This window comes from Phalacrocorax aristotelis, chromosome 24, assembly GCF_949628215.1.
Source record: "Phalacrocorax aristotelis chromosome 24, bGulAri2.1, whole genome shotgun sequence".
Classification (NCBI taxonomy): Eukaryota; Metazoa; Chordata; class Aves; order Suliformes; family Phalacrocoracidae; genus Phalacrocorax; species Phalacrocorax aristotelis.
The window spans coordinates 3,103,302-3,119,232 of NC_134299.1; the positions used below are offsets into that span (position 1 = coordinate 3,103,302).

Below are 15,931 nucleotides of genomic sequence, written 5' to 3' on the forward strand. Positions count from 1 at the left end.
TGCACGGTGCGGGGAAAAAACAGGCCTGTGATATACTGAAAGGTGTGTGCTGCTTTGAGGCTGCGCTCCTGGGACCTGCGCTGTCTGTGATGGATCTTGAAAAAGCCCATCGTGTGTACATACTGCGGCGCAGGTGGGGCGGGACGGGTGTCGGGTGATGCTGAGTTCATCCTTGAAGCTTCTGAGGTTGCATCCTGGGATAACCACAAGTTCAGCTGAAAACAAGACAGGAAATTTTCCTAGTTTTTAATCAAATAGGAGTGGGGGGAGGGAATGGCATAAATCTTCTTGGGATATGTCATTTGGCCTGGAACAGCATGTTTCGATTCTTCCCCAGGTTGTTTTTCCCACCACGCTCCTACATTCTGACTTGAGTCAAACTTATAAATTAAAAGCCAGCACTTCAAAAGGGAGAGAATATTCTGCCTGGAAAATGTTTAACTGAAATATTGCAGCACTTCTGAAATGAATGGTGTCATTTGGAAAATGTCAAAACAAAAAGCTTCAATCTTCCGAGTTTCCTCTTTTTTTCTCCCCCCCCCCCCCCCAAAAAAAAAAGCATTCCCTGACTTTCACATGAATTTGTAAATAGTTTGTCATGTCACCACATATATCTTCCCTCCCCGGCTTATTTTCTTAGCAAAGGAAGACAATGTCATCAAGCCCTGGCTCTGCCAAAGAGACCCTGGCAGAGGGGGAGGACAAGGTCAAGTGTTAAAAAAAAAAAAAAACAAATGAAGAAGCATCCCCTAGAGACGGCTACAGATTTATGATATGGGTAATCATGTCATCAGCACCACTTTATCGGCTTTTTCTTCTCTCCTTCTCTGCGCGCCTGTGGCTTTTGGTTTGCTGGAGGAGGAGTGAGAGAAAAGCTGGCAGGAGAATTTTGATATGTTATTGTTGCTGTTGTTTTTGCCTGCGTAGTAATGGGCACTTATGTGGATGTCTGTGCATGCTTGCATGCGATCTCTGTGGTTGTGTCCGTCTCTCTCATTCCTCCCTTATCTGTCCAGGCACAGCATGATATAAACAAACCTGCCTCTGGACATGTCATGGCTTAAAATAGATGTTCATACATCAGCCTTTCTACAGCAGCGGCGGCAGCAGCAGGAAGACATGGCCGACTGGATCTGACTACAACACTCACTTTGAGCAGAGAAATCACAGCCCTCATAAAGGTAGAGTAACGGGGTGGGCGTCTCCTTCCTCCTGCGTGTCTGTCTGTCTGTCTCTGCAGTGTGCGGGGCTGAGCAGCCTGCGCTCGTTCAGCGATGCCTCTTCAGAGCTCGCTCTGTGCATCTAGGCAGGCTCTGGCTGTCTCTCCCCTCCCTCCGAGCATGGCACGACTGGCCGAGGGGCTCCAGAGGCAGCCATGAGCGTGCTTGGAGGAGCAGGGTCTGAGCCCCCGGGCTTGGCTACCAAAAGGGGGTGGGGTACAGCCGATGCCTGTGAGGCTTTTGGGTGCCAGGAGTGCGTTGGGGTCTGTTGTGAGGTCTTGGATGTGGGGCGGTTTCTCTTCCCCTGCAGCACTTTGAGGGGGCTGGCATGGTGGTGTGTTGGGGGTGGGATGCTGGAAGCCAGCTTTGGGCCCGAGGTTTCTAGAGCTACATCCCAGGATAGGTGTGGATTGCTATTTTTCCAGCCAGCTGTAGCAATAAGAGGATCTGCTATTTGGCTAGTTACAGCCTTATACTGATGACTTAGTTCCTTTTTTCAGACCCTTCTGCTGTTTCTTAATGCTGCCCGGGGCTGATGGCATATGGCTGTGCTGCAGCCAAGGTCACACAAGGTTTAAGGGCCCCAACACATGGCCATGCCAAATGCCTTTTCCAGGTGGGGTTTGCCAAGTCTGAATTCCCAGCATGGAGGAGTCCAAAATTCATCGGGACGGGAGCTGTGTCAGGGGGAGATCTGACCCGTATCCTGTGCTCAGTGCCAGGGATGGCAGCGCAGGCAGGGCTGACCTCTCCTGTGCAGCATCCCAGCATGCCAGGGAGGGTCTGAACCGCCACCCTGGAACGGGGAGTGGGGAGGGAGACAGCCATGAGTCTCTCTGGGCTGCCTCTGAGCTCCCCTAGCCCTTGCAATGTTTTCCTCCTCTGCACATTGCCAGGAAATGGCTGGAGGCTTCTTTCTTCTGCACCGTTGGCTGCTGGCTGGCGCCTTAGGCAAAATGTCAAAGCAGACATGCTCTGCTCCAGCCTGGCCAGCCCAAGGTCGTGGTGTTTCCTCCCCCTAGTCCCAGAGACAACTGGCCAGCACTGAGCTGCTGCTGGGGAAACTGTGATGGGATGCTCTTTGGATGCCTTCCAGGGCAGCAGTATGATGGTGGGAAAGAGAATTGTATTCTCATGTGGGGGGTGTTCTGTCAGCGGGGCAGCAGCAGACGAGCAAAAAAAGGCAGCTCTGCTGAATGTCTGGCTGCAGGGACTGTTAACTGCTCCGCGTGGGTAAGGCTGTCCAGGGAGGTTCTTGCAGATGTGTGACAAGTATCAGCATGATCTAAAGGTTTGAGAGCAGAGCTGTGTCCTAGAGGATCTGCTCTGTAAAATGAGCTTTCTCATCCCCTGAAATTAACTCTTCCTACCCCAAACCAGTCCTAGATGTTCAAATGCAGCTGCAGGTCTGCGGTACTTGGAGGGGTTAATCCTGCCTCTCCCTCCCTGCAGGCTTTTGTGCCTGGTCCGTAGGAGCCCGGGGTCCTGGCCAGACTCTGCATGGTGCCATATGGAATCCTCCACCTGTTTGGGGGTTTTTCCTCCCCAGTCCTGGTGGCTTGCCCAGACCTGGCCGCCTTTCATTGCTTCTGATCGCAGGTTGGCAGCATCAGTTCTCGAGCTGGCATTGTCCCGCTGGCAGGCAAAGCCCCAGAGCCAGCTCAGAAGGAAGGTGGTCCTGTGTAGAACATCTCTTGCCAATGTGGCATCAACCCAAAGTCATGGGGCTGGAGCAAAACCCCAGTCTGTGGAGACAGTGATCTGGCTGCCTCTCTGGCTTCCCTCACCAGCCCTGGCATCATAAACTTCTCCCCAGCAGTATTGCTTCTTGGAAGGGAGTGTAGGTGATACTCTGTCTCACAGTGGGAACCACTGGGTAGCTGACTTGACACTGCCCTCTCATCAGAAAGGTGAGAATTGCCTGCTTTGAGCCAGTATTTCTATAAAAGGAATGGAGTGAGAGATCCCCAGTGCTTCTAATGGCATCTCCACTGCTTCCATGACAGGACCGTGGGTGGCAGCAGCAGCAGAAGCGACCTCCAGGCCACTCTCCGGCCTTCACGAACCCACAGGTATGCCTTGTGGGTCTCGGCAGCTCCAATGGCTTTCCTGTCCAGGTTCTCTAGGAATGGCACCAGGTCACCGAGCCGGGGCTCACGGGAAGAGCGCAACAACCACCCCATCCTCAGCGTCTTTGAGCTTGAAAGGTTGCTGTACACGGGAAAGACGGCCTGTAATCATGCTGATGAGGTCTGGCCGGGACTCTACCTGGGCGATCAGTATGTATCGGAAGGGGACAAGAATGGGGCGGGTCAGGGCTATTTTTGTGAAATGGGGAAATCTGGGAGGGGGAGGCTGGGAAATGTGAGGGGGAGGACGACACAACGGGTGTGGTACATTGGGACAAAGGAGGAGGAAGGACATAAGCACGGCTGTGCAGAGAGTTCAGAGCGCTGCTGTGGTGGGGTAGGCAGAGGTGGAATGTTTGTGGAGTCAGGGACTGTGATATTGACTTAGAAGTTAAGAATCTAAAGAGTCTGGCATTTTTCCTTTGCATCCAGCTTTCTCAGATGTAAATTTTTGTCCATGCAGAAGTGTCCTTGGAAACTTATTTTGACTAAACTGGCGCATCTCTGTGCTGTTTCTTACTCTCTGCAGAGATATAGCGGCCAACCGGCGCGAGCTGGCCCACCTGCGCATCACCCACATCCTCAACGCCTCACACAGCAAGTGGAGGGGGGGTGCTGAGTACTATGAGGGCACGGGCATCCGCTACCTGGGCATCGAGGCCCATGACTCACCTTCCTTCGACATGAGCCCCTACTTTTACCCTGCAGCAGACTTCATCCACCAAGCGCTGAATGAAGGTCAGTGGTAAAGATTTCTGGGAGAGAAGTGGGGAACAGGGATGGGAAGAAACTGCCCTGGGCAGGTGGGAAGCTAGACTGACGTCCTATTGCTAAGCATCCTAGAAAAGAAAGGTATTTCTAGCCTGGGATGGTGACTTCTGCACTGGATCACCTCCTCCAAAGAGGGAACAGGCTAGATGAGAGCACTGCCCCCCCAGTCACAGCCCCAACCTGTCTCCTGAGCTGTGGCTGGTCCTATTCAGTCTGTTTTGGGAGATCACAATACACTGATACCCTTTGCCAAGAGGGGGGGACCTTAGCACATCACTGTCATACTGTAACTGGGGTCCTACATCCAACCCCAGAGGCTGCACACCTGAGCCACAGCTCCAGAACACACCATGGCACATAGTTGGGTTCCTCAGTATTTTTTTAATGGGCATATTTGGTCTGCGGTGACACAGCCCCTGTGTTTCACTCCCAGGAAGGATCCTTGTGCACTGTGCTGTCGGGGTGAGCAGGTCGGCCACTTTGGTCCTCGCCTACCTCATGATCCGCCACCACATGCCCCTTGTAGAAGCCATAAAGACAGTCAAGGACCACCGTGGTATCATCCCCAACCGGGGTTTCTTGCGCCAGCTGGTTGCCCTGGACAATTCCCTGAGGCTGAAGAGGAGTGCGTGAAGGACGACGAGAGCGGTTGTGCGGTGGGAGCGTTGTGTGTGCGATGCTCACCTGACCCCGATGCCCGCTGAGTGGCAGAGGTAGGGCTTTCCTCACGGTGCAGACGCTTGGCAGCTAACGGGTTACATGCAACTGGCCCCTGGGCCTCCCCCTCCGCTAAGGGGGTCCCCAGACATGCGAGCTATTCCTAGTGGTAAAGCATAGGCCCTCAACCTGCAATCTTGCCACCTAGGTAGGCCTAGTGTATAGCCTCCTTCCCAGCCTGCTCGCTCCAAGATGTCTCCGGAGGGACTCAGCCCCACGTTTCAGGTTACTCTATCCCTGTTGGCTCCCAGAAGCCTTCAAGGCTCCGTTCTCCCACACGGCAGATGCATTTGCCAAGCCAGTCCTGTCCCTCCCTCCTCCTCCTGTCCTCTGTGTGTTCTGTGTCCTGTTTCCCATTCGTTTTTGGTCTGTGTAGCAATGTGAATTAGGTCTGGTGTGTGGGCTCAGGCAAACAGGCCTTTTGTCGTCGTGTTTGGATGTCCTCCATGCCTAGTGTTAACCTGTGAAAATAAAAACAGTGCTAAGGAAAAAGCTTGGCCATCCCTTGTGTGCTTGGGGACAGACTTTTATGCATTCAGGCTGGGATCCGTCGCAGGAGTCGGTGAGAGAGGATTGCCCCGAGTGCTCTGGGTTGAGATGGACCCGAGTCCTCCCAGAGCTGAACTTGTCAGACCCCACTGGTGGCCAGTGCCTCTGCTGGGCCTCCCCACTCTTTTTTTTCTGGCAGTGGGGACAGAAAGGGGGGCTCCTGGTGAAAAGCAGAGCCAGGCGGGCAGTCACCATCCATCACAAGGTGGCAATGTCAGTCTCCACAGGCAGGCACCAAGCTATCCATCCAGGCTTGCAGAAGGGCGGGCCGTCCACTGGGGCCTGCAAAAAACACCTTCGCTGCTTGCAGAGGGGATGGGTGAGCCGAACCCCAGGAGGGTGGCCAGGGCCAGGAGCGAGTGTCGCGGTGGCACTGGCCACATGAGTGCTGGGTGGCCCCACGGGTGCTGGGCTGCCCCTGCACGCTGCCAGCACTCATTGTCCACCCGCTCTTATTATAGCCCCATTCTTCCTCTGCTTCCTGAGGGCACACGAAGCACTGCTCGGCTGCTGGCTATATGTTGTGCTGAGATCACATAAACATGTAGTGAGAGGAGCCCAAAGGTGTGCCGCTGGGCTTGGGGCGTGCTGAGGCCTGTGCTGTAGCCCCCCACCCCTGCTATCCGGTGGCCCCAAACAGCCCTGCCCCAGGGAACGCCTGCCTTTAGCTCGGGTGCAATAGGGAGAGCAAATTTTAGTTTGCAGCAGCTGTGGTGTCCTCTCTGTGTGTTGCCCAGCTTCTGGGCTCGGGGGCTCTGCTCTTACAGGCCCCTGAAATGCCCTGGGGTGCTCAGGGCATGGCACCGTCCCAGAAAGATGCTGGCAGAGAGAACAGCCCAACTGCTGGCAGCAGGTCCAAGGTTACCCCGAGCAAGGGCTGCAGACACCAAGGCAAGGAGGGACTGCCATTGGGCAACACACAGGGGCTGGTCATGCTCTGTGGCGGCGCTGGGTGCTGCTGGGACCGTTGGACATGCCAGAAGCTTCGGCGGGGGGGATTGCAGCTTGGCAAGGTCCTGGGGGGGCTGTAAAATGCCTCCTGTCTGATTTTGCAATTCTGCTTTGTGCTCCTTGCTGCTGTGAAGCTCCCTTTGTGCAGCCTGCTGCTGATCAGCCCCCGAATGCTGAGCGTGGCGGCTGTTTGACAAAGCTGGGATCAGGGAGGCTCTGAGCACGAGGGGAGATTGTGTTTGGAGGATCAGCAAACTAATCCAGGGAACGAAATCACTGACAGAGCCCATGGTGCACTGTACCTTACTGTGTGCTTGCAGTGGCCAGGCACCTGCGTTGGGAGATCGAAGTGTAGCATGGGAAAGTACCCCAATTCTGGGAGGGCTGTCAGCACAGCCCCAGCCGCTGGCCGCAGAAACCTGCCTGGTCCCTGGGGCGCTTGGTGGAGGAGGGTACACAAAGCCCACGGTGCTGCCATCCCTGGCACGTGGCACGTGGGGGCACACGGAGCCGTTTCACAGCCCTGCGCTGCCAGTCCTGCTGCCCCCATGGTCACCAGTCACCTGCAGGATCCACGGTTTGGATGGAGGCGCTGATCATGTCCAAAACCGTCCCCTGCACAAGACCGAGAGCCACCAGGAGCTCAGCGTGTTCTGGGGAGTTCCCGCAAAGGGCTGGTGCGTGCACAAGGACGGGCCGGGCTCCAGCCAGGAGGCACATGCGGCAGGTAATCCAAACTTGCGTCACGGTAGTGCGTTTTTGCGGGGCGATGGGGCCGTATTTGAGCAGAGCCCCTCACCCGTGCGTGTTTTGCGGAAACCCACATGGCAAAAAAGGCACGTCGTGGGCACATGGACCACGGGGATGCGCGTGGCGGGAACGAGGATTGCTAAAACGTGCGTGGTGGGAACCGTACACGGCGGGAGCAGCCTGGGCGCGGGTTTCTCAGCGCCCACGGCCCGGGGAAGCCGTGCCTGGAGCTCCCCACGCCTCGCTTTGCTCCAGCTCTGGGGGGGAGCCGGGCCTGCCGGGGCGGGGTTTGCGGGCAGGGCTGCTCCCGGCCGCTCAGCCCAGCCTAGCCTAGCCCAGCCCAGCCTAGCCCAGCCCATCCCCGCTCCCGGCCATGGCCCGGCGGAGCCTTCCCGGCCCCGCGGAGCGGCTGCCGGATGCCCCCCTTCCAGTGGTGCAACGGTGAGAGCGGGGTCCGGGGGTCGCGGGGTGGGGGGGCGGTGGGGACGGCGGGGGGGAGGCTGCGGGGCGTAAATTTGGGGGGAGCCGGCATCCCACATCCCTCCCCGCCAGCTCCTCCGTGCTGCTCGGGAGAGTTTCTCCTGGCTGCCGGTCCCTGCCCGCCCTTCCTTGGCCCCTTCCCTCCCCTTCCAGCCCCGCTCCGGGCCGTGCGGGGTCCCCGGGGCCGTGCGGGGCAGGGGCGAGCCGGGGAAGCAGTTTTACTTCCAGAGCAACGAGTCCTGCTCAGCTCCTAGGAATAAAGCCAATCACTAAATAAGTTTGCCATGCTTTCGCTTCGTGTGCTGGTTGCAATGAAAAAAAAAAAAACCAAACCCCAACCCACCCCTCTTTCATGTGCCCGCAGAAGTGGAATAAACTTATTTTTAAAGGACCCCAGACAAGGCCCTGGCTCCTTGCTCTCGTGTTCGCTCTAAGAAGTTCTCAGGAACATGGAACTGAGTTTGCACATGTGAGGGGGTTTTGATTTAAATGAGAAGTGGTTTATTTTTATGACTAAGTAGTTGAGAAGCTGCGCTGGGAATTCCACCATCAAAGCCCTGCCTGAGCAACAAAGGCTGGGTTATTCTAGTTTATGAAAGGGTTACAGCCTTTGAAGCTAAATATAATGCAACCAGTGGCTTTCTCTCCTGTAACACATACCTTGCGTGTTCTTGTGCGACGTGGGGGATAAGAAGCCACCGGTCCTGCAGGCAGTTAGCCCGGGTCATGTGGCGAGTGCTTGGCTTTCCATTAAACGGAGGACATATAAATGTTCCTCAGCAGAAAAGGCAAACTTGGTTGTGTTAAAGAAACATCCTAAATAAGAGAGACTTTGCTTCTCGAGGCTCTGAGAAGCCACAGCTCTCCTCAGCTTCCCAAGGCGCGGGCTTTGGGATTCACCGCGAACAGAGCTCACCCTTGTTCAAAGGCCAGGACGTGGGTTGAGGAGAGCAGCCGCGGGTATCTGACTTGTACGTCTTGGCTTTAAGCCCTGAGCTTGCAAATATTTAAATCAAGCGAGTCCAGCAAAATTGCTTATCTGTGCGCTACTAAGGACCTTTGCAGAATTGGGGCCGTTGGTGTAAATAAGTCTGAGACCCAGTAAAGAAATCACATTTTCAACCTAAATAGGTATATTCAAAATTAATATCTTAACAGACAGTGTATACTGTGCTGCCTTGGCGTTTCAGCTCCTCTTTTGCATCACAGTTTTTCCTCCTGTTGCTCAGCTGTAGTTCAGGGGACTTCCTAGTCACCGGGCACGAGCCAGGTAACTTCAGTTGGAGGGGAGCTGGCTACCCCCCATGGAGAACTGCTTGGCTTAGGGGCAGCTTTTGCAGGAAGCCTATTCCAGCATCCCGGCAAAATTTATATGGAAGCTGCATTCAATTTTCTGATGCAAAGCCCACAGCTTTTGTGTGGGAGTAAAAAGAATGGTTTTATTTAATGACCTGCTGAGTTCTCTATTTGTTTTACTGAACAAGAATTGGGGTGAGGTAGAAGCTCTGCTCAGCAAAAACCCCATGCCTGCACAGAACGGGCAGAAACTTGCGTCTGCCCTGACTTGAAATACTGTAAAATACTGCAAACTGTTGTGGCTGGAGGGCCAAACCACGGGGCGTCACTGGAGCACGAAGGTCTGCCTTTGCAGATGTGCCGGCCAGGCTGTTTAGTGGGGTCGTGATGGTTAAGTCATGCTGTAGGGTTTGGTGTGCGGGGGGAGCAGGGCTGGGGTCACCCCATTAGCCAGCTCAGCCAGAGGTGCTGCGTGTCCTCACCGCAGCTTGCAGCAGGGTTATTTAGGCCAGCTCAGCACTTAAATCTGCCAGGAAGCCGTGTGGGTTGGACAAGGAGGTGAAACCCACAGCCCCGATGGGTCGAACTCCACCCTTGCTGCTTCTGCTTATGGCGGGGGGGGGGGTTTGCAGGTTGCATGAAAAAACACTCCGCTGGCACGATGAACCACCCATCTGAGCATCCTTCTTGTAGTGAGAAGGGTCCAGAAAGTCAGTGCGTGTCTGTAGGCACTTTCACTGATTTCTAGTGGCCCCTCTTTTCTCATTTTTCAACTAAATAATTGTTCTAGCACGCTACCTTCAGGGATTCTGGTTTCAGGTACAAAACTGTTAGACTTAAGCTGGTGAAATGGATTGTTTCGATTTGGGTTTGGTGCCCATCAGGTCTTCATTTCGTGTTGGTTAAAACCAGATTTGATCCATTCCCCTTGAACTAAAAATACGGATGCCTTTGTCAGGCGAAGGGGTTTGCGCTAATCAAAACCATCGCTCAGCCAACGCGCCCACCATGTCGATGAGCTCTCGTGGGGAGGAGCGGGAGGGGAAGGGGCTGGCCAGGTTTGGGAGGACCTCGCTTTTTGCATTGCCTCGCTGAGACCCGCTGCTTGAGGGGTTGTCCTGGCAGGACCTTCTCATCTCAGCCGAGCCGATGGCTGCTCCCCGTCCTGGGAAGGGCACCTCCCCGGAGCCGCGCTCGCTTTCCAGCATCGCAGCCTGGAGCTCATGAATTCTTGAAAGCCTATTTAACAGGAATGAGCCTTGCTAAGCTGGTGAGTCTAAAATTAGCCTTGCCAGCTGTGTTGCGGCTGGCAGGGACATCTTAGACCGGCTCCTCTCTGCAGCGTCTCTTGTTCCCCCTCAGTTTTTCCCCTGCTGCTGGTCTGACTGCCCCTCTCTCGGCACCCATGTGGCTTTTACGTGCAGCTGTTACCGCTTGTGGGGAATTCAGGTGTCTAACGTGGAGCAGGGCTCAGCAAGCAGCTTGTGGGCTTGGGGAGTACGATTTCTGCCCCGTGGGATGGGGCACAGCTGGGCAGAGCGCTGGGGACGTAGGGACAACCCCGTGCAGAGGAGCGATGCCTGGGTGTGATGTTCAGGAGTTCGTACGCTGGGTTTTGAGCCCCTCAGGATGAGCACAGAGGGCTGCGCTGGGGGGCTTAGCATGGGATTGGCAGCGTTTGTCTCCCTTGGGGCTCTCCTTTCCAGCCCACCTGGTGCTTCTCCTGGAAAACCTCTGGGACGCACATCCCAGCCTTTCCCTGTGCTCTGCAGAGCTGATTCTCCTCCTGCTATTCCCTGACAATGGCTTTTCCATCTCTTCACGGGTGGCCACGCAGCTGCCCATGGAGCAGGTCCAGGTCACCCCTCGCTGGCTGGTAGGGAGCTGCGGCACGTGCCCCTCTCCCCTCGCCTCTCCCAGGCTGTAACTCGGGGTCATTTGGCTGTTTCTGTCGCTCCTGTGGCATGGAGGGGAACGGCTGGTGCTTTTCAGCAGATTCTTGGAATAGCTCTCGGTTTGAAATACACGTAGGAAGCGTTATTGTTTCACTCGTGACCCATTATTGTTACCAAAACCCCACCAGTCTCTGGCCAGCTCCAAACGAGGCTTCCTCATCCATCAACAGCTGCTCTGCAGCCTGTGTCCCACCACCACGTGCACTGGCATTACCTCCCTTGGTTACTTAGTGGCTTTATTCCAAGCTGATATAACCTTTTCTCTTTTTTTTTTAGCATTTCTCAATCATTTCCAGCAGGGAAATGGAAAAAAAAAAACCTTTCTTATTGTCTTTTCCTGCACCTGGTGGTCTCCAGAGCAGAAGGCTGGGAAAGGAGGACCCAGCAGTCCAGTCCTCCCTTTCTCGCTCCGTAGGTGAGGTGGCTGACGAATGGTCTCCGGCGATTACTAAGAGGCAAAGATTGGCAAGTGGCTCTGCCCTCTGTAGCAGGAAAAACCCATTTCCTACAGTCCAGACGCTCGTCTGGTGCCTGCTCCGGCTGCACGGCGGCAAACCCCGGTCCCCGGAGCCGAGCGCCTCTCTGGCCGCGGTGGCCTTGCCCATTGCATCAATGGGGCACATAAATTCAAAGCGCACCACAAAGCAGATATCGGGGATCAGCTGGGAATTGAGTGTCGCAGGGCAGGATCTCACCCCAGGGGTGCTGCCTGCCCGTCCTGCTCGGGCTCCCCTTTGCTATGCAGATGTCCTGGGCCTCCCTGGAGCAGCTGCAGGGGGCCTCTCCCCACCGCAGCGGGGGGAAACCAGACAGACCAAACCTGGGATCTCGCCGCCTGTGCAGTGGTTTCTGCCGCCCGCTCTCTTCCTGTCTCTGCGCTCCATGGTGGAGAGCAAATTTCATTCCCTCATGAGAAACAGGCAGAGGGTTTTAGTGGGCTGTAATTAAACCCAGAAGTGTTTCTGTAGGGGCTTTTTGATGAGATTGCGCAGCGCGGGAACAGAGGGTGCTGAGCGGAAGGGCGGGGGGAGATGCTCCGTGGAGCACAGATGGGGGCTTGGGGGCTGCTCTCCTTTAAAGTCCCATCCGAGTGAGATCTGATGCGAAATCAAAGCTCCAGCTCTTGTGGGGTCAGCATGATTTCGAGACATGAAAAGCGGTGCTTATTTAGTGCCAGAGCCTGACTTTCCATCAGCTCCCAGCAGAGGCAGCTGCCGCGGGTCTGGTGTTTCATGCCTTTCCCCCTAGGTTAGGTGGGGACCCTCCTGGGGTGGCCGTGCTGTCACCGGCCCTGCGTGACGCCCTCCTCCGCATTTCCCCCCGTGGTGTCAGACTTGAGCGAGACGCGGTGGCGCGGGCAGCATCGCGTGGCTGGTGTGTGCGGGCACCCACGGTTTTGCTTGGAAAGGGGATTCGGTCACTGTGGTGCTGAATGTGCTCCTGCGCAGCCCCGGCGCTTCCACCAGCTCCAAGGACGAACCAGCCACTTGCTCTTTCTGGCTCCCATGGAGCAATGACAGACGCCAACTGTTCTTGTTTTTCAAGCTCTTTTTTCATTTTGTCCTTCACTAAATCCCCTTCCAGCCTCCATGTATTTCTCTGGAGATGAAAGCACGGGGCCTCCTTTTCTCCCAGATGCCTGGATTCTGCCTGGGGTACGTTTGCGCTGCTGGAGAAGGGTTTTGTGATGGTAGAAATGCAGCGGTGGCTGCTGCCTGTGCCGCGCTGAGCTGCTCTAAGGGGCTGCTGCTCTTCCCAGGGAGATCTCCAATTCACAGGCCACGAGATGATGTCTTGGCGTCGGTTTCTGCCCACTTTGCAAACTCTGGAGGGGTTGGAGTCAGTCCAGGCTCCCTCCCCTCTCACGGCACATCATCTTCACCTCTTTTTCCCCCTCTTCCATCCTAAATGCTGACTTTTCTCTTCCCCCCCCAAAGGGTGCTCCTGCAGTCTGGGGCTGATTTATACCAGTAGACGCTGCACGATGCCTCCCATCACATTCCAGGATCTGCCACTGAACATCTACATGGTCATTTTTGGCACCGGTATCTTTGTCTTCGTGCTCAGCCTCATCTTCTGCTGCTACTTCATCAGGTGAGCCGGGGGCCGTGGCAGTGGGTTGGCATCCCTGGGGCACCCCCCGCCCTTCCCAGCACCCCGTGGTTTTGTCCCGTAACGCGGGAGCCGCTCGCCACGGCCCCAAGAGTGGGGCCGGCTGCCTGCCGTGCTCGAGCCAGGCGTGCTCGTGGTCCCCTGCGGCTGGAGCAGGGCAGGAAACGCAGGAAGGGGCTCTTGTTTTTCAGGGAACCGCGTGGAGGGACGCATTGTGTCGGGCAGGGAAGGGGCCGTGCTACACGGGAGAGGATGTGTCTTTACATTACGCTCCCTGTTCAGGGAGGGCTATTTTTAAACCCAAAGCTGAGGCAGCAGCTGGTGTTTCTGCAGCGCCCGGCTGGCTCAGTCCTTCCCTGCGGGATGCCCTGGCTCCACCGATGTCCCATGCATACCTCAGCCATTTTTGAGTCTGCAGAAGCACGTCCCGGTGCCTCGGTTGGAGGACAAGCGAAGGCTACAAGCGGTCCCCCTTCTCCCCATCTCTTGCTGGGTTTCTCTGCCAGGCGGTTTTCCCCAGCGCCCTCACCCTGGCCAAGGTCACAGCAGGGCTGGGAGCTGCCAGTGGGCAAGTGCTGGAAATACAGCATTTCCTGCACCACGAACGACTTCCTAAGGCAAACAATCGGGGCTGCCGGCTGCTGGCTCTTATCGCTCCCCACTGCCCATTCCTGCCGGCGCTGGGGGCGGCACGGGGCCCCGCGGCACTGCTCTGCCCAGGGCACGGCCTTGGGCTGGTCCTGCCCGCAGCCACGCTGCTCCGATGGCACAAGCGCAGCCTCAGAGCTGCTTATCCCCGAATGCTGGTTGGGAAGGGGCGCGTTCCCCTGATTTCAGGTGCCTGCCATATATTTTCAGCTGCACTGCTCAGGCGTGACCTTTGAGGATGCTGTAAAACTGACGGTGCCTTTTTCTCCCCCTCTCCAGCAAACTGCGGCACCAGGCTCAGAGCGAGAGGTTCGGGTACAAGGAGGTAAAGTCGATGGTTGTTTCCCGCATGTACCCACAGCAGCTCGGGGCCGAGCGGGAGGTGGGTGCAGGGGGGTGGGGACGCAGCAGGGGCCGATGCTGCTCATCCCAGCTGGGCGCACTCAAAAGCAATGTGACGGGACACGCTGCCCGCTGCACCCGGGCTCCTCCTGCCCCAGCCCAGCTCGGTTCAGCTCCCACTGGGGGTCCTGGCAAAATCCTTCCCAGTGTTAAATTCTCTGCCTCCTTTTCTCCCTCAGGTGGTTTTGAAGGGCGATGCCCGGAGGCTGAACGTGCATGGGGTGAGTGGTGCCGCTTCTGGGTTGGGATGGAGCCAGGGCCAAAGGGGATGGTGCTGAGGGGCGCGTCCCCCCTGCTCCACGGGGTTGAAGGCAGCTTGCGGGTGGAGCGAGGCCAGGATTGGGACGTGTTGGCACCATGTGGTTGGGAATCAGGAGGAAAACCCCTTTTCACCTTGAATCCTGGGTTCCATTTTGGGCCCCTCAGGACAAGAAGGCCCTTGAGGGGCTGGAGCGTGTCCAGAGAAGGGCAGCGGGGCTGGGGCAGGGTCTGGAGCACAAGTGTGCTGGGGGGCGGCTGAGGGGGCTGGGGGGGTTTAGCCTGGAGAAGAGGGGGCTGAGGGGAGCCCTTCTCGCTCTCTGCAGCTGCCTGAGAGGGGCTGGAGTGAGGGGGGGGTCGGTCTCTGCTCCTAATAACAAGCAATAGGATGAGAAGAAACAGCCTCAAGCTGCGCCAGGGCAGGTTTAGGTTGGATGTTGGGAAAATTTCTCCACTGCAAGAGCGGTCAGGCACTGGCACAGGCTGCCCAGAGAGGTGGGGGCGTCACCGTCCCTGGGGGAGTTCAAACAATGTGTAGCCGTGGCACCTGGGGACATGGTTTAGGAGGCCTGGGGGTGCTGGGGTGATGGTTGGACTTGATGATCCCAGAGGTCTTCTCCAACCTTAACGATCCTCTGCTTCCCCGGGGGCGGTTTGGGAACTGGGCTGAACTTCCAGCTGGAAATACCTGTGAAGAGGCGCCGCAGCAGTGGCACTTCCCCAGCCACGGCATTTCTGGTGGGAGCGGGGCCATGCGTGGATCTCACGCTGGGTCCCACATGTTCCCACCCACCCTCACCCTCCGTCTCGCCTCCCGCAGCAGACCTGTGCCGTCTGCCTGGAAGATTTTAAGGTGAAGGAGGAGCTGGGGGTGCTGCCGTGCCAGCACGCCTTCCACAGAAAGTGAGTACGGCCGGGGCGGCGGCGGAGGGCTGCGGGCGGGCGGGTGGGTTTCGCCGGTGGGGATTCGCATCCTCCTGCGTTTCTGCCCCGCAGGTGCCTGGTGAAGTGGCTGGAGGTGCGCTGCGTTTGCCCCATGTGCAACAAGCCCATGGCGGGTCCGGCACAGCCCCGCGCCGGCATCGGCACCCTCCTGGATGAGCTGGTGTGAGCAGCCCCGCTCCTCGTCGGCCAGATCCCGCCGGGGCCGCGACGGCTCCGCAGCGTCCCCCGCACGCGGCATCGCCCATCCCCGCGTGTCCCGGGGGGGATCCAGCGGTTCGTCTCGAAGGATTCAGCATTTCCAAGCTGGGATTTTTATCTTGCAGGTCGCGGCTTCGGTTTTGGGGTGGGGGCGGGTTTGTTCGGTTGGGTTTTTTTACGTCGACCCAGTTGCGCCCCATGGGGTCGGTGTGGGGCCGGCGCCGCCCTGGGTTGCCCGTGAGAAGCGGAGCCCCATGGCGCAGGCGGGGGCCGCGGCCTCCACTTTTCCTGCACAGAGTATTTTTGTACCTGACCCCCTCCGGGCTCCGCGGCCCCGCGCGGGGGAGGGGGAATGTACAGTTTTGTGTAAAACAACAATTAAATGGACAATTTCTCAGCCCGTGGGAGCTGCGGGGGTCGTTTCGGGGGGAGCCCAAGCAACGCTGCTGCGGGGGGTGGAGGGGAGGGAGCAGAGACGCCCCCCGCCGCGGAGAGGGGATGCGCTCGCCCGTGACCCCGCACACGCGTCAGCGCGCGTCACCCGCCCTTT

At 57.2% G+C, this 15,931-nt stretch overlaps 2 protein-coding genes across 3 annotated transcripts in view; both read left to right on the forward strand.

Annotated features, from left to right (window-relative positions):
- Positions 1-5,329, forward strand: part of DUSP26 (dual specificity phosphatase 26) — a 41,281-nt gene extending 35,952 nt beyond the window's left edge. Inside the window, exons 6-9 of one of the 2 annotated variants that reach the window (XM_075074769.1) lie at positions 1,017-1,181; positions 3,227-3,499; positions 3,879-4,087; positions 4,554-5,329. In XM_075074769.1, coding sequence (XP_074930870.1) covers positions 3,321-3,499; positions 3,879-4,087; positions 4,554-4,753 — 588 coding nt within the window. In that variant the 5' untranslated portion in view covers positions 1,017-1,181; positions 3,227-3,320 and the 3' untranslated portion in view covers positions 4,754-5,329. Of the gene's footprint in view, positions 1-892; positions 1,182-3,226; positions 3,500-3,878; positions 4,088-4,553 lie in introns of those variants that run through there. The other variant, XM_075074770.1, reaches the window with a different exon arrangement.
- Positions 5,330-5,474: 145 nt separating this feature from the next.
- Positions 5,475-15,781, forward strand: RNF122 (ring finger protein 122). Its single transcript, XM_075074771.1, has 6 exons — positions 5,475-7,528; positions 12,756-12,912; positions 13,858-13,903; positions 14,160-14,201; positions 15,059-15,141; positions 15,235-15,781. Exons 1-6 carry the CDS (start codon positions 7,504-7,506, stop codon positions 15,347-15,349), a joined length of 468 nt encoding a protein of 155 aa, XP_074930872.1. The 5' UTR covers positions 5,475-7,503; the 3' UTR covers positions 15,350-15,781.
- Positions 15,782-15,931: the final 150 nt, after the last annotated feature.

What these genes read in the sequence shown, in the direction of transcription:
- RNF122 (XM_075074771.1), top strand. Translation starts at nt 7,504, where the DNA reads ATGCCCCCCTTCCAGTGGTGCAACG. An exon ending in AGAGGTTCGGGTACAAGGAG is followed by an intron (nt 13,904 to 14,159) that starts GTAAAGTCGATG and finishes TTTCTCCCTCAG; the next exon opens with GTGGTTTTGAAGGGCGATGC. An exon ending in CAGCACGCCTTCCACAGAAA is followed by an intron (nt 15,142 to 15,234) that starts GTGAGTACGGCC and finishes TCTGCCCCGCAG; the next exon opens with GTGCCTGGTGAAGTGGCTGG.